The 21,819-nt window shown below is 44.0% G+C and overlaps 1 protein-coding gene across 3 annotated transcripts in view; it reads left to right on the top strand.

Annotated features, from left to right (window-relative positions):
- Positions 1–5,366: 5,366 nt before the first annotated feature.
- RNF150 (ring finger protein 150) overlaps positions 5,367–21,819 on the top strand; it is a 132,156-nt gene continuing 115,703 nt past the window's right edge. Inside the window, exon 1 of one of the 3 annotated variants that reach the window (XM_069855274.1) lies at positions 5,367–5,895. In XM_069855274.1, the coding sequence (XP_069711375.1) occupies positions 5,430–5,895 (466 nt within the window). In that variant the 5' untranslated portion in view covers positions 5,367–5,429. The remainder of the gene's footprint in view (positions 5,896–21,819) is intronic. The other 2 variants (XM_069855276.1, XM_069855275.1) reach the window with 2 other exon arrangements.

Raw genomic sequence — 21,819 nt, 5'->3', positions numbered from 1 at the left:
TGGGTGATTATAAGCCAAAGCATTAACCTAGTTAATTGTAGTTTAGCTTTTAGCAACACACGTAATCAAATATTCTGTTGTTTTTATTCAGGAGTACTTTTAAGGCGAGAAGCGACCACTAGATTTTAAATTTATTGTGAAGAATTTCATATCTTGCACTTAAATAAAACATGCTTTTCAGCAGGTTTTTTTTGTTTAATTTGAATATGAGTAGATTGTCTTTCACTTCCCAGGAAAGCCTCACTTCTGAATTTTTTACAATGGGCAATCACTTTTTAATCATGTACTTTTGCTCAAAGTTGCATTGTGTAGTTTAAACTTTGGTTCTTGTTATGCCTCTGGCTTAAAGATCCTGTTAGTACCTGCTGTTATATCCCTTTGACAGTACCTACATAATGTAATCATCTCGCTACTTTTCTGGAAAAGCTGACTAGATTGCACACCTGAAATCTTTCCCCCAGAGAGGAATCCTTCAAGTTATTTCTAGGGTTCCTTTCTTAAGCTTCTCTAGTATTTCAATATCCTTTTTAAAATGCTGATACTAAACCTGGACAGCTGCCTGTATGTGTGTCTCTGATGCTTCAGAGAAAAGCTCGCTTCCCTATTCCTACTTTTTACTCTTCTGAAACATCTGAGGGTACCTGCATCCCTTTGGGCCCCTTTTCCCAAGGAGCATAGCAAAGTTCCTTCTTATTCTGACCCCCAAATCCTTCCCTGTGTGAAGAGTGAATGACACACTCCCCAGTTCTGCTCCAGAGTGGCTGGCATTTTGGGTCACCTGGAGTCATATTTTTTGCATGCAGCTCTATAAAAACACGTTCTGTTTCAACAAAGCTTATCTTATCTGGTCCTTAATAGGTTATATGTGCAATGAGAACATCACATATCATTGAATAACACACCTTTCAAAAACCTGTTATGGTCATGGCTGTGTAAGTTTACTAACCACACTGATAATTTCCTAGCAAAAACATGAATCATATTTGCTTGGCAGGCCACTTCCCATAAAAACTATATCTATAGACTGGATTTTTTCTCTCAAGTTTTTCTTGCAGTTGGTTAACATTAGGCTAACCAGCCTGGAACTACCTGGTCACCATAATTAGGTTTTCTGTATCTTATCAGGAAATTGAATACTCATTCTTTTAAGATTTTCCTGTTACGCCAAGTAGAGTAGAGTTATTCTCCTTGCCCTCTCACATGCTCTTTTGGGATTCATACATGCCATTTTGCCAGGTCTGCTGGGTTTTGTGTGTTTTTAGAAGACACTTCCTAATCTCTCTTTTATCAGTTAATCATATGGCAACTATGTCCTCTCTTCTTTCCAAATATAAACCTGAAATATTTATTGGTCATTTGCACATTTTCTGCCTTCTTTTATAATACTTCTTAGTCTTCCAAATATACAAAGGCTTAATTATCCATAGCTCTTCTAGCCAAGTATTGTCCTCTAATGGCTTTTGCTTCCCTAATGAAATCTCAACACTTTCTTGTTAATGCTGATTGCCATCTACTTTTGTTTCTCAATGTTAGTTCTACATGGTCATTTTTTCTTCTTAGTTGCTGACCTCAGTTCTCCAGGAGTGGGCTTCCAAGGAAAGTTGTTCTCTTGCTTGATAGTAAACCTTTTGTCAAGCCAACATATTTCCCTGTAAATATTTCTATTTTATTCTCCTATTCACCTGCACATTTTTCTCCAAAATTCACTTCTTTTTTCAAAGCTGGGGAAATAACTTCTACAAAGCAGCATGTGTGTGTGCAAAATACAGTTAGGGCTGTAATTTGTATTTTTATCTCTTTGCTTAAATCAACGACAGCTATGAACATAAACTGGAAACTAGCAAGATACTCAGGCATTTCACCTAAATCAACCTCTTCTCCCAAGTAACAAGTGATAGGATGAGAGGAAATGGCCTCAAGTTGTGCCAGGGAAGGTCTAAATTGGATATTAGAAACAATTTCTTTACTGAAGGAGTGGTGAAGCATTGGAACAGGCTGTCCAGGGAAGCAGTGGAGTCTCCATCCCTAGAGGTTTTCAAAAAATCTGTAGACGTGGCACTTCAGGCCATGGTTTAGTAGGCATGGTGGTGCTGGGCTGACAGTTGGACTGGATGACCTTGGAGGTCTTTTCCAACCTTAATGATTCTACTAAAGGGAATGGTATTTCTTGCAGCAGATTTTAATAGTCAGGGGGGTAAACCAGACAATATATATTAATTTTGTGAGATGTCTTTATATTACTAAACATAGTTATGGAAAAGGAGAACGTTTGCTACTCACTTGCACTAGGATAGTCAGTTACATTTTCATGCTGATTGATATTGTTATGAGAGGCTTTTAAGTCTTGGTCAAAAGTGTCTTTGGGTGTTTGATATGTTAAAATATCCTCTTTCATTGAGCCAAATTAAACTATTCTTGAGTGTTTTCAGAGAGCAGCTCCGTCATTCTCTGAGGTTTCACCTTCCCTGTTCTTTCTGTCCCTTTCAGTTGGCACCGATTTTGGTAAACGTACTTGTCAGTATCATCCAGAGCTGTATGGAAAGAAATTTATTTGTTTGGATTTTAAAACCTAAGCAGGGGTACTTAGTAGCAAATAACTTTTGAAAATATACAAACATTTGTTCATCTAAGCTGTGTGGCATCATTACAGCATTCCCATTTGCCTTCTTTTTTTTTTTATCATAGAAGCATAGAATTGTTTGACCTTTGAGTCTTTTGGACAGCCTGATATAGTGGGACGTGTCCCTGCCCATCACAGGGGGGTTGCAACTAGACGATCTTTAAGGTCCCTTCCAACCTAAACTATTCTATGATTCTGTGATCATTAAGACCAACTGTACTTGTCCACTGCTAAACCATATCCCAGAGCACCTCGTCTACCCATTTTTTAAATATCTCCAGGGATGGTGACTCAAACACTTCTATGGGCAGCCTCTTCTACTGCCTGATGATACTTTCAGTGAAGAATTTTTTCCTGATACCTAATCTGAACCTCCCCTGGCAGAACTTGAGGCCATTTCCTCTCATCCTATCGCTTGTTACTTGGGAGAAGAGACCAACACCCACCCCGCTACAACCTCCTTTCAGGTAGTTGTACAGAGCAATAAGGTGGCTTTAGCCTCCTCTTCTCCAGACTAAACAGCCTCCTCATAAGAGTTGTGCTCCAGACCATTCACCAGCTTCGTTGTCCTTCTCTGGGACACGCTCCAGTGCCTCAATGTCCTTCTTGCAGTGAGGGGCCCAAAACTGAACACAGGATTCGAGGTGCAGCCTCACCAGCACTGAGTGCAGGGGAACAATCAATCCCTAGTCCTGCTGGTCACACCATTTCTCATACAAGCCAGGATGCTGTTGGTCCTCCAATGCAGAAACCCGTGAGGACGAAAATGCAGTAAGCAATTGCATTTCCATGAAACTAAAGCAGAATCTTAAATAGCAGCTTCTTTAGGTTATTTCCCATCTCTTCTATGCAAAATATCAGTGTAGGCCAATCACAAACTGCTGGGTTTCTGCAGTGTTTGTAAACGTAACAATGTGTGTTTGTTAATAATAAGAAAATGCCTTTGAATTTCTGTGTGAAATATGCAGAGATGGTAGTCACACAATACTTCTGAGGTGGAGGGCTCTGAGATGTGTTCCAGTGCTACAGCTGTCAGCCTTTCTGTAGACACAAATGTTGTACTGTCAGAATTTAATAGGGTGAAATAGGTTCATTAGCACTAAGTACCAGAGGACAATCACGTCCCCGGTCCTGCTGGCCACACTGATTTCTGATCCAAGCCAGGATGCTGTTTGCCACCTTGGCCACCTGGGCACACTGCCGGCTTACATTCAGCCACGTATCAACCAACACCCCCAGGTCCTTCGCTGCCAGGCAGCTTTCCAGCCGCTCTTCCCAAGCCTGTAGTGTTGGATGGGGCTGTTGTGACCCAAGCGCAGAACACTTAGGAGTGCTGAACCCACCGCAGTGCCTGCCTCCCCTCCAGCACATAGATGCGCTTAGTGTCATCTGCATGCCTCCTGAGGGGTGCACTCAACCCCCTCCTCCAGCTCCTATAGCAGTCGGGGAAGGAGAAAAAGAAAAACACAGTTAAAACTAGGCATGGGGGGGCACCCTATTAAATGCGAAGCACCCCCAGCCCGGGAGAAGCGCTGCCGCCCCGCTGCCGGCAGGTGGCGCTGCCGCCCCGCCCGCTCCTCCCGCGGGGGGCAGGAGGGAGGGGGAGAGGGGGCAGGAGGGGGAACAGGAGGGGAGGGGAGAAAAGGAGGGCAGGAGAGAAGGGGAGAGGGGTAGGAGGTGGGGAGAAGGGGGAAGGAGGGAGGAGGAGAGGGGGCAGGAGAGAGGGAGAGGGGGCAGGGGAGGGGAGAAGTGGGGTAGGAGGGAAGGGGAGAGACGGCAGGAGGGAGAGGGGAAGTGGGGCAGAAGAGAGGAGAGGGGGGAAGGGGAGAGGGAGCAGCAGGGAGGGGAGAGGGGGAGCAGAGGGGCAGGAGGAAAGGGGAGAGAGGGGCAGGAGGATGAAGAAGAGGGGGAGCAGAGGGGCAGGAGGGAGGGGGTGGGGGAGAGGGGGGCAGGAACGAGAGGGGAAATGAGGCGAGAGGGAGGGGGGACAGGAGGGATGGAGGGGGCAGGAGGCGGGGAAAAGGAGGGAGGAGGATGGGGGCAGAAGAAAGGAGAGGAGGGTAGGGGAGAGCGGGGAAGGGGAGAGGGAGCAGCAGGGAGAGGAGAGGGGGAGCAGAGGGGCAGAAGGAAAGGGGAGAGAGGGGCAGGAGGATGAAGAAGAGGGGGAGCAGAGGGGCAGGAGGGAGGGGGGTGGGGGAGAAGGGGGCAGGAGGGAGAGGGGAAATGAGGCGAGAGGGAGAGGGGGACAGGAGGGATGGAGAGGGGCAGGAGGCGGGGAGAAGGAGGGAGGAGGATGGGGGGCAGAAGAAAGGAGAGGAGGGTAAGAGAGGGGGCAGGAGGGAAGGGGAGGGGGGCAGGAGGGTGAAGAAGAGGGGGAGCAGAGGGGCAGGAGGGAGGGGAGAGAGGAGGAGGAAGGAGAGAAGGGGGGCAGGAGGGAGGAGAAGGGTGGAGAGAAGGGGGGCAGGAGGGAGGGGAGAGAGGAGGAGGGAGGAGAGAAGGGGGGCAGGAGGGAGGGGAGCAAGGCGGCGGCGCGGCGGAGGAGGAGGAGGCGGCGGGAGGGCGGAGACGGGTCCAGCCCGAGGAAATCCAGCGTCCCCGCTATGAATTAGGCTGCGGAGGGGGAAGGAGGGTGGTCCCCGCCCCCTCCTCTCCCCGCACGGCCGCTCGGGGCGCGCCGCTCGCTCACAGCGCAGGGGCGGGAGAGGGGGGGGGGGCGGGGGGTGGGACAAGAGATATTAAAAAAAAAAAAAAAAAAAAAAAAAAGAAGCAGGGGAAAAAAAAAAAAAAGCCAAAAAAAAAAAGCCGGCAGATGAAGATGGCAATGTCTGTGATCCAAGCGTGCCGCAGCCTGGCTCTCTCAACATGGCTGCTGTCCTTTTGTTTCGTGCATCTGCTGTGCCTGGACTTCACCGTGGCCGAGAAGGAGGAGTGGTACACGGCCTTCGTCAACATCACCTACGCCGACCCGGCTGCCGGCGGCGCCGAGCTCCGCAGCGAGAAGAGCGAGTGCGGGCGGTACGGCGAGCAGTCGCCCAAGCAGGACGCCCGCGGGCAGGTGGCTCTGTCCGCCTCCCCCGCCGACCGCTTCGCCTGCGACCCCGGCACCCGCTTCAACGCCCCGGCGCCCGGCAAGAGCTGGGTGGCCCTCATCCCGCGGGGGAACTGCACCTACAAGGACAAGATCCGCCACGCCGCCGCCCAGAACGCCTCCGCCGTGGTCATCTACAACCTGGGCTCCAGCAACGCCAACGAGACCATCACCATGCCCCACGCAGGTGAGACCGAGCGCCCTGGGGGTCCCGCTTACCTGGGCGGGGGGAACGCGCTCTGCCGCCCTCCAGCCCCGAGGGGACGCGGCGGGGCGAGAAGGTGGCCTCGCTCCTCCGGGCAGGGAGCGGGGAACGCGCTCTGCCGTCCCGGAGCCTTGTGGTGGGAGCTGCAGGGGGAGAAGGTGTCTTGGCAAGGAGTAGGGAACCTGTTCTGCCGTCCTGAATCCTTGTGGTGGGAGCTGCAGGGGGAGAAAGTGTCCTCGCACCTCCAGACGGGGAGCAGGGAACCCGCTCTGCCATCCTGAATCCTTAAGGTGGGAGCTGCAGGGGGAGAAGGTGTCTTGGCAAGGAGTAGGGAACCTGTTCTGCCGTCCTGAATCCTTGAGGTGGGAGCTGCTAGGGGAGAAAGTGTCCTCGCACCTCCAGACAGGGAGCAGGGAATCTGCTCTGCCATCCTGAGTCCTTGAAGTGGGAGCTCCTGAGGCGAGAAAGTGTCCTGGCAAGGAGTAGGGATCCTGCTCTGCCATCCTGAATCCTTGTGGTGGGAGCTGCTAGGGGATAAACTGTCCTCACACTTTCAGACAGGGAGCAGGGAACGCATTCTGCTGTCTTGCATCCTTGTGATGGGAGCTGCTGGGGGAGAAAGTGTTCTAGCAAGGAGTAGGGAATCTGCTCTACAATCCTCAGCCCTTGTGGTGGGAGCTCCTGGGGGAGAAAGTGTCCTCGCACCTCCAGACAGGGAACAGGGAACCTGCTCTGCCATCCTGAATCCTTGAAGTGGGAGCTCCTGAGGCAAGAAAATGTCCTGGCAAGGAGTAGGGAACCTGCTCTGCCATCCCGAATCCTTGTGGTGGGAGCTGCTAGGGGGGAAAGTGTCCTCACACTTTCAGACAGGGAGCAAGGAACGCGCTCTGCTGTCTTGCATCCTTGTGGTGGGAGCTGCTGGGGGAGAAAGTGTTCTAGCAAGGAGTAGGGAACCTGCTCTACCATCCTCAGTCCTTGTGGTGGGAGCTCCTGGGGGAGAAAGTGTCCTCGCACCTCCAGACAGGGAACAGGGAATCTGCTCTGCCATCCTGAATCCTTGAAGTGGGAGCTTCTGAGGCGAGAAAGTGTTCTGGCAAGGAGTAGGGAACCTGCTCTGCCATCCTGAATCTTTGAGGTGGGAGCTCTCGGGGCAGAAAGTGTCCTCATACTTCCAGTCAGGGAGCAGGGAACCTGCTCTGCTGTCTTGCATCCTTGTGGTGGGAGCTGCTGGGGGAGAAAGTGTTCTAGCAAGGAGTAGGAAACCTGCTCTGCCATCCTGCATCCTTGAGAGGGGAGCTGCTAGAGGAGAAGGTGTCCTCGCACCTCCAGACAGGGAGCAGGGAACCTGCTGTGCCATCCTGAATCCTTAAGGTGGGAGCTGCTATGGGGGAGAAAGTGCCCTCACACCTCCTGTCAGGGAGTAGGGAACCTGCTCTGCCGTCCTGCGTCCTTGAGGTGGGAGCTGCTTAGGGGAGAAGGTGCCCTCGCACCTCCTGGCAGGGAGCAGAGTGGGCTGCGTGCTTCGCCGGGCAATAGGTGCCCATCCCAGGGGCCATGGAGCAGCTTTCCATGCTGCCATGACAAAGGATGGATGTACTGCTAGCAGCAACGCACTCTGGTGCTCCAGGGGTGAAACATTTGGGAGATGTAAAGTTTGGTTCTGGTCAGAGGAATGGATGGGATACTGAGCCCTCTGTGAGGCACCAATGTTTTGTTGTGTCCTGAGGATCCTCTGGCAGGTGTCATCTAAGATCAGGTGCGATTGAGACCTTCAGAAGAGGAGAAAGGTAGTGTTTATGGTGCAGGCTTATCAGGAGATGCGATAGAGCAGGGAACACGGTGTCCACTGTCTTGTGTATGATAGTGTAAAAGGCATGGGATCGAGTTGGAACGCTGAGTATCTGACCTGGTGAGACTATGAGATATTTTGTCCAGGACCGGGCTTGGGAAGGTGTTCGCTCTCCCAGGTGAACATTGATGCAGTTTGTTGTTGCACATGGGTGCTTGGGTCCCAGCATGTTCTCATCAACCAGAAATCTGATCACAGGGGATAACCTAAACCTGGCATGATGCCCACAAAAAACAGTGGGCTTGTAACAACGTTTGGTCTGAAATAATGTTGTTTTAAAAACAGATCACAGGTTTATATTTAGGGATGGAGTTTTCTGCCAGGGGTCAAGGTTCTTTTACAGCAGCATTCTATGCCATGGGGACTAAAATGCCACCTCTAGTGAAATCTCAGTTTGGTTTGCATCCAGTAACTAATCATGCCCAGCTGTTTCATGCCAATTGAATCTTAGCAGAGTTAGGGGTAAATTGAAACACAGAAAGCCTGCAAAACAGGATGTTATTCTAATGACATTTTATATTTCCACAGTAAACCAGCTAGCGTGGATGTGCTGGCAAACCATTTGTTGCCTAACTATAATGCTATAATACTGCTGATGCAAAAGTATTGCTTTTGGGACCTCTTGTGCATGGCCTCTTTAAGAGATTAACCATTTATTTGGGCCAATTCATGTTTCTTCGGTAGGGTTGGTAGAAGATGGGGTTTTTTTTCAGTATTTTCCATTGGTTTTGTGAGACAAGCAATTCATAACCCCTTGAGCCTCTTTAAAACTGTACTTTATAACCTGCGTATGGTTTAGTAGCTGTTCAGATTATACTTCTTGGTACTTTAAGTATCACAGGTTATATACTAAGCAGTATAAAATAGTAGGAGCTTGGCATACTTACGCATGCTTGAAGTAAAGCTCAGGCTGTTTCAAAGCTTAAGATGCATCTCTTGTTCTTTTCTAGTGAATTTTTCTGAAACTGCCAGCATGCTGGATCAATTAATGGTTTGCCTGTTTTTAAAGTATGCACTGAGCTGGTTTCCCACACAAATGGTGTTTTATTAAGAAACAGTGGGAGTAAAAGATGTGTCTAACCTTTTAAAATGTTAGAGCTTTTGTTTGTTTTAAAGTCTAAACTGAAGTAAGCAGGGAATCTTTCTTACTGAAAGTGGCCTCAGCTTTCAAAAATACGAACACTGTATCGCTTATCTTGGGGGCAGCTTCTTTTATGTCATATGACTCCTTACAGTTTATTCTGAGAATCCTTTTTGAGTACTGAACTGATACCCAGCAGTGCGATTGTGCAGTACCAGAAGCTGAAATAAAAGGAAATGCCGAAAATAATCTGGACTTGTAGAACACAGACAGTGAGACTAAAGGGCTTTGTGGATTGATTGTATGAGGCTGTCTTTGTTTTAAGGATTTTTGTTTCATGAAGTTAAAAATGGTTGTTGGTCTTACTTTGGGGAAAACCTGCCCTCTCTGTACAGTCAAAACTCGGAGGAGTTTTGGAGCATAAGCCTCCTGGAGCAGGAGGAAAAAAAAATATTCTTAAATATTTGACAAACTAGCACGGATTCAGAACTGGCTTTACTTTTCCTCTTGTACCACCGTTGCACTGGGACATAATGAATGTACAAGCTGTGTTCAATTATCTTTCTGACTTGCAGCCTTTGACGTTTGCTTGGTCCCAGCCTAAATGATAGCGCAAGATTCAAGGGAAGAATGAATCAGGTTCTTGGTTTCTGAGTTCAGCAGCATCTGTGGTGCTCTGCCCACGCCAAATCCTGGAGTGGGAAGAAGCAAATTCCATCCTGGAAAATACTTGGGGGGTGGAAGGGGAGGGTGAAATATGACCTAAAAAGCAATTTGAAAGTCAAAAGAAATATGATGTTACTCTCTTTTTTTTTTTCTTTTCTCCCCCAGATATTTTTTTTGTGGTTTCATATAAGCTTAAATAAACTTTCTGTACAGAAATCAGTATATCCTGTTGCGTAACAGTTTGGCTCCTGCCCTTACTAAAGAACTATTACTCCTAGGAGAGATGCTTTTCCTTACATGTGTTCATCAATTCTATATCTGTTGCCTTCCTTCTTTTCTGTCATTTTGTCACTGTACTACTTCTTCAGCTTCTTTCGCCTTCACTCTCATTTTTTCATCCCTGCCTCTGTGCTTCATTTCCGTTCTTGACCATGTTATTGTGTGGCTTCATAGTGCTTTGCCCTTGCAACTTTTTTTACCAAAGCTCTTTTGCTCTTGCCAAAGATCTTACCTCACAGCTGTATGTTTAATTATATTTCCTGTTTTCCGCTACAACGCCTGCCAATAACCCTTTGCTAATATGTTGCCTCCTGATTTTAAAATCTATAGGCAACTGATCAACTGTTTTAATATTCTTGAATTTGAAGGAGGGTTGGTAAACCTTCCCTCCCCCTCCACCCTCTCATCTCTAAATCTAAACCAGGGTGATATTATATTGAAGCTTGTTATGGAAATCTTCAAATACTACTTTCCAGGATTTATTTATAGTGCACCAGACAGAACAGATGAAGTGTGCGATTTGAACCAGTTCAGTCACTGTACTGAAAGCCTTTGCTTGTGCTTAGGTTGCTGCTTGCATATACAGAAGGGAGAGGTAGAGCTGTGACATCTGTGTTCACAGGGGAGGGAGAGCTCTGTGGTTCTTGTGCTAGGACACAGATTTTGCATCACCTGCTACAGCCTTTGTAAACTCGCGTCTTTATTTTTACTGGCTTGAAGTATGATATAGGAGCTCTGAGTCCAATTTGTTTTGCTTTTTGACCAAGTATACTTTAACCAGAGAAGGAACAAAGGCGTCTAGAATTTCTGTTTCAAATGCTTTTTATTTCTCTTAAATCAACTCTTCTAGTAGAAAAGTACTCTAATAATATAGAGGGTGTTCTTTTTCCTCCAGAAGAACGTGGTGTTGGCTATGGTTTCTGGTTGACATTTTTTTTTATTTAGAACAAATTAGCTGTTATTTAGGTTTGAAAAGGCTCTAGTCACTGTGTCTACATTTAATAACTTAGTATTAATTGGAAGTATTCTTACTGTCTGTTATAGCACATATCCTAACACTGCCTCTGAGCTCTGGACAGATACTGTAAGGGAGCCTTCCAGAAGATGATTCAAGGTGAGAACTTCCTCTCTCCAGCTCTTACTTGAAGGAACCTAGCGTGACAAATGCTAACTCAGGCACCTGTTGGGTGCTTGGGACTAGGGATGGATATTAACTGTGACTGTACACACGATTCATATGTGGGTAAAAATCAAGCCCTTAGGGTTCAAATACGGTTTGTAACATTCAGTTTGACTTCTGGGGTGCATCAGAGTATCTCGCAGAATGAATTATGTGAAATAAATTGTCTCTGAAGTACTTTGCACGAGAAGCATGTGTGAGTTGGCCAGTTTTGCATTCTCCATATTCTGCTTTTCCAGTGCATGCCTTCACAAGTTTTAAGTCACGTATTGTGCGTATGACAGCTTATTTTCCACGAGTGGCAGATGCCTCAGTTTTTGTAATGGCTCATATACACTGGCAGCAACTGTAAAGTGTATCTTTGAGACATGAATCTTAGATGTGGTCTAGGATGACCGTGAGTTCTCTTTGGCCCTCAGCTGCAGCGTGCATACACCAGATGCATGAGGAAGGTGTGACCGTCCCACTGCAACACCAGGTGTGTCCCTGCATACGTACTGCAAATGTGGCCAGCCTTGATCTGCACACGTTTGGTTCAATAACGATTTCTTCCCTTGTACTCAGATTTTCGTTCCATGATCAATGACTAGTCTTGCCTTTTACATATTTTAAGATGTGTTGGTAGTAGTTTTGGCTTTGGGCTCCACTGTAGATTTGTAATGATGTGCAAATTAAACACTGAAGTTGAAGATTTCTCTCTGGGCAGACTTGCTTCAGTACTGTAGCTATGTTTGTTCCTTTACTAAAACAATTGTTTCCCTAAACTTTTGTTGAATTCTGGTGAGGAAAAATTGCTGACAGCATTCACACTAAATTTACATATGGATAAGTGTGAATTAATCAAGGGTTGGAGATTTCAGGCTTCTAAGGCCTGCCATAATTATTTTCTGTTCCAGGCACCCGGGATTCGTTCCTAATAGATTCTCGGTGGGGGAGGGAGGTGGAGATTAGTGCATCTCTAAGCCTTATCCATCATGAAATTGAGGCACAGCCAGCATGTGCTGCCATCCTTAGGAACTCACAGGAGCTCCTGGATCCATCACGTTGACTTGACTTTCAGTAGTTCTTGAAAATCTGGTTCTCTATCAAAATCAAGGATTTATACCATTGACTAGAGCCAGTAGTAATGCTGTCCTGCTGTATTTGCTGATGAGCCACTCTTCTGTCTGTTAGTTCTGCTGTGGCTCAGTGCTGGACTTCCCTGCTGCAGATGTGTTCAGTTATGCCAAGCGGCGGTGGGACTTTGTGATATTAGGTAACTAGCTTAGCTTTAGCTTAATTAAAGGAGATGAAATCGACTGGTAAGGGCTAGAGCAACAAAATAGTCCTAGTCTCCAGTACTATTTGGGACAGCCACTTCAGCGCTAGTTTTGTCATTAGATGAGACACTTCTTGCCTTGCTGGATCTCACGTCTTCTTTCAATCCCGCAACTGGTTTGTGTTTCTCCTTCAGAGCCCATTGCAGTCAGTGGAGAGAGTGAGTCTATTGACTCATAGAATGATTAAGGTTGTAAAAGACCTCTAAGGTCATCTAGTCCAACTGTCAGCCCAACACCACCATGCCTACTAAACCATATCCTGAAGTGTCACATCTACAGACTTTTTGGATACTTTAGGGATGAAGACACCACTGCTTCCCTATACAGCCTGTTCCAGTGCTTCACCACTCTTTCAGTAAAGAAGGCTTTTCTAGTATTCAATTTAAACCTCCCCTGGCACAACTTGAGGCAGCTTTGAATCAAGTCATAAGGTACAGCTTTCCCTACAAAGCGGCGAGTTATTGATTCATTGAAGATTGTATTGATCCTCCATGCTTACTGATAGCAAAAGCAATTAGATTTCTGCATGCCCTTCAGTTATCTGCAGCAATTGTTTGCAGTGATATTGATACAAGTGCTGTCTTCAGATCTCTGCAGTAAGAAGTGACAGAGTAAGAAGAAAATTGTCCTCAGAAACAAATCTGGTTCAGCATAGATTCTAATTCTGCCTGTTAATACAGAGCACCTCCTTTTGGTATCCTATCCTTAGGAGAATAGTTTGCTGTAGATAAAGTGATGGTCTGTTCTAGTCCCATTGATATTTTGGCTTTATATCTGTTAGCTTGAGTTGTTAGAGTTATGGGGTGGTCTGTGGCTAGTCTGTTAACTCCATTGTAGCTCACTAGTTGATGCAGACACATTTCTGTGCCACCTCCCTTCGTGGTAGATCCCACAGCACAGGAACATTTTCAGCAAAAGGGAAGAGAAATGTACAGTTAGTTTAGTGTCAGCACTTCAAGAGTGCCTCTTTTTTATAAGAGAAGAGTACGCTTTCTACTTTTCTGTTGTAAGTTGAGGACTAAAAGAACCCATTATTTTGCTGCACTTGTTCGATGGAGCTCATAGCAGACTGCCATGTGAGACTGAATTTCAAATTATCTCTACCTCCTTGCACCATGAGCCAGGCTGATGAAGAGTTAGATCTCCACTTCCCAATAACTTCTGCACAGCTAACTTGCTGTGTCATGTGATGATTTCTTTGGCACAGAAGGGATCAAACAATATAATCATTGACTCATAGAAATCAGATATGGAAAAGGCAGAGTAGCCCACGTAATCTGTTACCTTCTAATGAAGGACTGCTTCCTACGGTGTCACCATCTACTACTGTCATAGTCCTTTCTACTTACTGTCTTATAAAGGAAAGAATGTTGAGGTACTTCAGAACAAAATGCAGTGGATGAGCAGGGGTCAAGGACACCCCAGGGTACCCTGCTTGTCCATGAATGTGTTTATATATAGTATCTTAGAAAGTAATTATATTAAGAATTACAATTTCTGTTAAACCTCAGCTCCTGAAATTTACTCTATTAAATCTACCAGCTTTATATCTACTGTTTGACCCACTCCCACATTAGTGGATGCCAAGCTTCATAAACCTGCAAGTTTGCTAATGAATTTGCTGTGAATTCAGGCTCATCGATAATAGAATTACCATTCTTCAGTGTATTTTGTGGACCCCTTAGGAGCAATTCTCCAGCCAGGTTGGATTGAAAATTTCTGAGTTAGGTGCTTACTGCTTTTGTGGAAACAAAGTTTTTTAATTAAAAGATGGATGAGTGGAAGCATGTCTTCTTTCATGAGTTTTAGTAGATCGAGAAAGGCTGTAAAGATTGGTTTGCTTATGAAACAACAATCCTATGCAGCTGTGGTTTACAAGAGAGGCTTAACAAGGGCATTATTTATGTTTTGGCTCCTCTTCAATAAATTACTTGAGATAAACCTTAGAAAACTGAGCTGAGGAGAACTGAAGGAGATGATGAAAAAAGATTAACCAGTTAGTTTTATTGTTATTCTACATTGAAATATGAAAAGCTAGCACCTTTGATTCTTTGCTACTTAAAGATACAATAGCTTTTTCAAATAATTGTTCATTTCTTTTCCTTCCCAAGAGTGACTTAGAAATAACATCAATAAAGTGAAGTGCTATTTCATTTGTTTCTGATAGTATAATCATAGCAATATTCAATTGTGCTGCTAAACCTAAGGGTCTGTCAGAGTTTTGATCTCAAATTAGATGTATTTTACTGTGTATACGTGTGTAATAGTCCATGCTGCAAATTGGAAAGGTAGCCCATTTATTATTTTAACCTTATTTTCAATTTGAGACCAAACTGGAGGAAAAAATGTTTATATTTTTCATTTCCAAAACACAGAAACATAGATTATAGCCATGTAACTCCATAAAGTCCTGGTTTAAGTATAGCTGGTATACTCCATAAACACTTACAGAAGCATTACATCTGCGTAGGAATGTAGTTCTTCCTGGGATACATAGAATAGGGTGAGCAGTTCTTTCTGTATGCTCTTCTGCCAAGACAAGCCCCTGCTGCTGACGTGTTTGTCCATCACCCATGATTTTTTTCTCCCTGAACATTGGCTTAATTGTATAGGATGTTATTTTTCCTCATAATTTGTTCCATGCCTTGGGCTTCCTCCCTTTTTTATATGCTCTGGTTTGCTTCTAACAGTTCAAATCTCTCCTTACAAGGCATCTGATTTTTGCAAGTCATTGTAAGAATATCTCACCAGATAATATATATATTTTAAGGAGAATTATACATCACATTAATCTCTGGCTTCCAGCTTTATAAATCGCACATCATTAAACAGTGCTCTTCCATTTAATGCTTGATCTTGCAGTCCTTGTCAAAAACACTGATTTCTAGCACGGTCACTACTGCATTGTGTTGAATGTGTCTGACATTACACTGCAGCACTAAGAATGGACTTGGGAGCCTAGTAGGTAGATTGACCTTTAGTTAAGGTATATGTCTGATCTTAAGATTACTCTAAAATGTTTCAACATTAGTTGAGTATGTGTTGTGGGTTGGTTGGGTTCAGACCCAGTACTATAAGCTGTACCGTTGTACCATTTTGCTTAAATTGACTTGTGAAGCACTTGCAAAGCTTTTGCACCTCATTTTTTACTGTCATACTTGCAGAGTAATTCTAGTTCCTCCTGATCAAAGCTCTGGGTGTCTAACAAGTTCCACTGTAAAAGGTTTCTTGGATTTTCCAATTATGCAAAAGTTCTATATCAGTATCTGATAAAGATCTCTCTGGTTTTACATCCTGCGAGGTCAGTTAAAATGTTAGTTTTCTTTTTTTCCTTTTCCATTTCAGTATTTTCTGTTAGAAGGCAGAAATGTATTTCTTCTTTTCCTCTGGCCTTTCAGAAGTCTCTGTACTAGAGAACCTTAAATCTGTCTGTATTTCTGGGGCACGTCTGTGCTTATGCTCAAAAAACCCCCCTTTAAAACAGAGCAGTCTGATGCTGCAGTCTCATTCATTATTGCTTCTTATACTTGTACAGAATGCTCTTTCCCCTCTTGCGCCTTTTTAAGCTTTTTTTTTATATGCTGTCTCCTAGTTTTACCTGCCAGTATCATGTTCCTTGAGTGAGGCAGCTTTTGCAAGATTGTGTAATATCTGCACCTGGTCTCTTACTGCTCTTTATATGTCCATGTGTTTGAAGTACCAGCTGGTTGTCCATGAAATTCATACCTTTACTAAATACTATATCAAGAATTTCACTCTGGAAAATTAGGAGTTGTCTGAGTAAAATCCATTGTGTCTTCTTATAACACTGTTTTTGATGTCTTTCTCTTGCCTTATTTTTCCTTTTTTTCCTTTAATACTCTCTTTGTCACTTTCTATTTGTTTTCTCTTTCTTTTTTTTGGTGGGAGGGGGGAAGAGAGGGGGCAGGCAGAGAAGGAGGGAGAGTTGTTATATAATTTCTTTACTTTCCACACTTCGAATAAATCTTTTCCTTGGATTTCTTACTCATTTTTTTCTATCGTCTTCACTTTTCTTTGTGCTCTGCACCCATTTTTCATCTCTCCTAGGTTTTTCTTTTTTTCCTTTCTCCCCACCCCTTACCAAGTTGACAAAAGTAGCCAAAGGCTATTGCTTTACATAAAAAGCAGTGTAAAGGGAAGCAGGACAGGATTGTGCTCTTTTGCTTGCTTTTCCTTTGCAGCTGACTCCAGCTTTAAAGAGCATCTGCTGTCTGCTGCTCAGGGTCATCTGGGAGGAGTGGGACACCAGCAACTGGGACATGTGGCAGTGCCGTTTATGAGCAGAAGACTGTCAGTCAGGCATAGCACATTTGCTGTGCGTAGAATAGCTCTGTCTGAACACTCCTGTCTCTTTCATGAATTCTTAAAAGACTAAGCCACGATCCCCTCTATGTAAAGGGACAGATCCTGCTCTTTCATGCTTTTGCGGAAGATGATTAAGTTTCCCCAGCTGGATGCTAGAAAAAATGACAGGGAACTTTTCCATCTAAACTGTTTTTCTTTAGTAGTGAAATGTATTTTCAAAAAAAAAAAGAAAATTTGAAATCTTTTGCTCTCCAGGAAAGCTCTTATATTTCTGAGTTTGAAGAAAAAACTTATTTTAGTAAATATTGAATGTCTCAGAATGTCAGATTCAGAAAGAGTTTAGTTTCTCTTTCCATTTTTGATGATATATTACATTTTAATCAGCTTTAGACACTAGTTCCACCCCAGAGCACAGACGTGACTTCTTCCCAACTCAGATGTTGCACTTCTCCAAGAGTGAATGCATGCATTTGATTATAAGTACTATTTAAAGAAACTGAACTCAGGTTTGCAATGCTGATTTTCTTTTCCCTGTGATAGCGTGCCAACAGCTTTCTGTCTTCCTATAGCTCAGTCCCTAAGCTATAAGATCTTTGGCCCTTGCTTGGTGTGCATATGTATGCTTACCAGCAGGCTAGACGTGACGTTAGCACTGTCTAGATACACACGGGAATGGTTCTTGGTATGAGATAAAGATTGCCCTCATAGACAAAGGCATTACAAGGATCAGTAGTTGTCAGTGGAAGTGAGACAAAGTCAGGCATGTAGTGAGATGCAATTTCCTAAATGGTCGCCCGTAACTAAATGTTATTTGAATGGGCTTTGATAGCTCTCAAAAAGTCACATCCTAGAAAAATTACTCTGTCGTCTGGGAAAATGGTGACAGTATGTTTACAAGGAAGGTTAGAGGAGGTGTTCGTGGTAGTTCTTTATGGTTTTAGGGACTGTGCCTCTCTGGAACTACCACCCAGCTCTTTTCCACACTTGGAGACTGTCAAAACAGCTGTGGCAGAAGCTCTGCATGCTGCATGAAGTAAATCATCAGCTTTTCACAGAATCACTTGGTTGTAAAAGACCTCCAGGACCATTGAGTCCAACCATTCCTATCAAACACTAAACCATGTCCCTCATCCACCCATCTTTTAAACACCTCCAGGGATGCTGAGTCAACCACATCTCTGGGCTGCCTGTTCCAGTGCCCAATGACCCTTTCTGCCCCTTGTCCTGTCCCCTGTCACTTGGGAGAAGAGGCCAGCTCCCTCCTCTCTACAACCTCCTTTCAGGTACTTGTAGAGAGCAATAAGGTCTCCCCTCAGCCTCCTCTTCTCCAGGCTAATCAACCCCAGATCTCTCAACCGCTCCTCATAAGGCCTGTTCTCCAGCCCCTCCATTGGCTTCGTCGCTCTTCTCTGGACACGCTCCAGAGACGGGATTTCAAGACGGGATTTCTGCCATAGCATGTCTTTTATTACCTGGAAGGAACTGAGCTGGGTAGCAGCAATGAATCAATGTCAGGTTATTATTTCTTAGTGACTGTTGTTTATATAAGAGGAAGCTGCACGAAAAGGCACTTACAAGAAAAACGTAGTCTGAGCCACTTCTATTTTTTGTGTCTAAAGATAGTCAACAAATGCAGAGAGCTGCATGTAAGCCTCCACAAAACAAGGATTTGCTGGAGTGTCTGTCTCATATCATAAGAGAAGTTGAAAGCCTTTCTCTTCCAAAACTTCTATACAAATGCTGATTATCAGCACAAGGGAATATCCTGATTAAATGCAACCCAGAGTGGCAAGGGTGTCACAGGTGGGGATGAAATACTTCAAAAGCCAATAGGACCATCATTCACTTTGCCAGAGGAACAGTTAAAATAGCCATTAGGTGAAGGGGAACATGAATGATCCTTGGTCCTGGAGAGGTGAATTCATACTGATGGGAAAATAATACACATGGAAGTAGCTTGTGACCTGTGTGGCATCATTAGCATGGAGATGCTCTTCCTCTTGGAGACTATGAAACTTATTTTACTAATCCATATATCTTAATCCCCATTTTGGTTCTGCACTGACTCCCATTTCTCACTGGTACCCACTGTCATGATCTCTGAACTTTTCTTGTTTGCTGCCTCACTGCTGTTTGTTCCAGTCCTTCCTTGCTGCCTTTGCTGGTGGTGGGATCATTCCCTAAGGTGATGAAGATCTTGGTAACTTTGTGCTCTGGTTTGAGCATATACCTTTTCTAGTTGCCTTTAGCAGTTTTGCATGTTGCTTGGTGTTTGCGTATGGATGATTGCGTTGCTCACAGAATATTGCCCAGCTGGATCCATAAGTAAATTGGAGAAAGCTACTAAACAGCCTGACTGTATGGGAAAGTAATGAGGTACATCTAACGCAGTCAGGATCCACTGCTGCATAATGATTCTTCAGGGAACTCTTCTGCCCTTTTCACTACACTGGCCTGCTAACCCCTGCTTAAGAAACCACATAGGAAAATTTCATTTTTCTATTTTTTTTGTCCTCTAGAGACATTCTCTTTTCTTTATCTGTCTTAGTCTGAGACAGTTATTTTTTTTTTCATTTCTTTTTTTCTGTGCTGGTCTACTAACCAGAACTTATTGATATACAAGTTATGGTAGTCCATAGCCTCTTTCTAAGAGAAAAATATGACCATATAACTGAATTTATAATCTCTAATGGTTGGTAGTTAAGGAAGTTCAGAGAACTGATAGTATGTGGTCTCTAAATATGCGTGACCTATCACTTCTTTCTCCAATAATTAAGGGCTTCATTCCTGTTAACTGATTTATAGAACCGTCTTTCTGATATTAGACTTATGAAAAATAACAAAGCAAGCACTGAAGTTTTAGTCTAGAATATCTTCTGTTGATAAAAGTGTAGAATCTGTTCTTGGTTCTCAACCAGGACCATGTTGAATCAGCACAATGATTGCTGTTGGTCTTTTCTGGACAACTTGTTTTGTGTCTGTAGACCAGAAATATTTTTTGCCGATGCAAAGATAACTCCAGTAGCTTTATCACAAAGCTGCTGTCTTTGGCTCTGACTAGCCAGATCTGTTGTGGACTAGCCTGCAGAACGGGAGCTATTGTGCATACGTAAAGCAGTGGATTCTATGATTCTATGATTCTATGATTCTATGATAGCTGGGAGGCAAGTATAACTGTGTCTCACCTAGACAAGTACAGCAGCTCCTAAAATCATGGAGTGGTTTTGATAGGAAGGGACCTTAAACATCATCCAGTTCCAACTCTCCTGCCATGGCCCAGTCAGTTTGCTTAAAGCCCCATCCAGTCTGGCCTTGAACACCTCTAGGGATGGGAGGTCAATTAGATATTATGATGTCTTCCTAATATCCAGTCGAAATCTCCTCTTTCAGCTCAAAACCATTACCCCTCACCCTATCCCTGCACTCCTTGATAAAGAGCCCCTCTTCAGCTTTCCTGTGACTCCCTTTAAGTACTGGAAGGCTGCTATAAGGTCTCCTCGGAGCCTTCTCTTCTCTAGGCTGAACAAGCCCAACTTTCTCATCCTGACCTTGTATGGGAGCTGCTCCAACCCTCTGATTACCTTCATGGCCCTTCTCTGGACTTGCTGTGACAGATCCATGTTGTTCCTGTGCTGAGGACTCAGAATTGAATGCAGTAGTCCAGGAGAGGTACTTGCAAATGAGACTGATACTTAAAAATCACTTCTCGCATTACTGAGTTTTATGACAGCAAAATCACTCCCTAGTAGGTATTTTAAAATTTAGGTTAGACATTATTTCTAATGTCTACGTTACATTAGGGTAATTTGGAGAATGCTTCATGTCCTATTTCAGGATGATGTTTGCACAAATGGTTTTAGTTAAGCTCGTGTTTAGTTCTTGCTGAGGATGGGCCAGAAGTTGAGCACCTTGACTAAATGTAATTAAAAGTGATTTTATGAGAAAATGTCATCTATCAAAGAGGTACAAGTGTCTCATGAAATCCAGAGGTTTATTACTAAGAATCTTACTCTTGTAATCTTGGGGGATCTTAACGCCTTCCTGTAGCACTGTGGACAGTCGAGGTCTTTCAATGAGGAGTTTTTATTTATAATTATAAATATAATATATATTTGATACCTTTCATAAAACAAGTGCTTTATAATACCTATTGAGAGAGGTACTTTATTTTATGTTTCTCCACATAGATTGGCATCTGCTTTCTGGATTATCAGGCATGTCTGCATCACAGTAAAAAGCAAAGGTGCCTCTCAGCTCTAGTGAATGCTGTTCTCTTTCCATCTGAGGAAGAGTTGACCACCCTTTAAAAAAAAAAAAGCCTTTAAAACTCATATGCTCTCTCTTCTTAATTGGACTTTATTTAATGTCTGTTACCAGTGCATGCAGAGGAGCAATCACAGCAGTGAAAAGTGTGGACATCTGGTTAGTTATTTGCAGATAACTTAGAGATTTATATCAACTGGTTGGTTGTACTTGCTAGGTGAGCTAGAGGAGTTTGTGTAGTTTCGAATAGCCACACAGCATTTCTTGCTACTCAGGGAGTTGCCTGATTTAGAAATACATATATCTCAGATATACAGCAGCTTCATACCTTATGCCCATTCCACTTTGGCAGTAATTATTGTAATGTTTTGCGGATTTGGTTTCAGTAGGTAAAAATTTGCATTCTCCCTTGTGGCCTTATCAGTCTGTCAGCTTCATTTTGCTTTGAGAAACTCAAGTTTTCTCAATGTTCCTCATAGTATGTATCAGTTTTGAACAGAACTTCAAGGCACTTGGACAGTGGTTGGGGGTATTCTGTGAGGATGGAAAACTGTAACAGAGGAGGAGGGAAATGTAAAATGAACAGATATTCTTCCATTAGACACTCCTAACAAATTAATTGCCAAATTTGGTTAAAGGATCTGCCTGGAAATAATATAATACTTATTTTTAACAAGCTCTAAGTATGCAAGGATGCCTTATGACAACAGCGTTAATATCACAGTAAGATTTGCCACACCAAGCAAATATTAATGTATAATCAGCAAGTATTAATGAATACCTGAGGTGACTCAGTAGTGTCCTCAGTGCTCTGCAAATCTGCATTTATCAGCACAAGCCTCAAAGATCCTCCATAATCTCAATGTGAATGGACATCAGTGAGAGCAGAGGTGATTAGTATCCATGTGTGAATGCTGTGCTTTTCACAGACCTGGGCCCTAGC

This window comes from Phaenicophaeus curvirostris, chromosome 4 (genome assembly GCF_032191515.1).
Source record: "Phaenicophaeus curvirostris isolate KB17595 chromosome 4, BPBGC_Pcur_1.0, whole genome shotgun sequence".
NCBI lineage: Eukaryota > Metazoa > Chordata > Aves > Cuculiformes > Cuculidae > Phaenicophaeus > Phaenicophaeus curvirostris.
The sequence above is the reverse complement of the archived record's forward strand: the minus strand, read 5'-3'. Positions and strand labels throughout refer to the sequence as shown.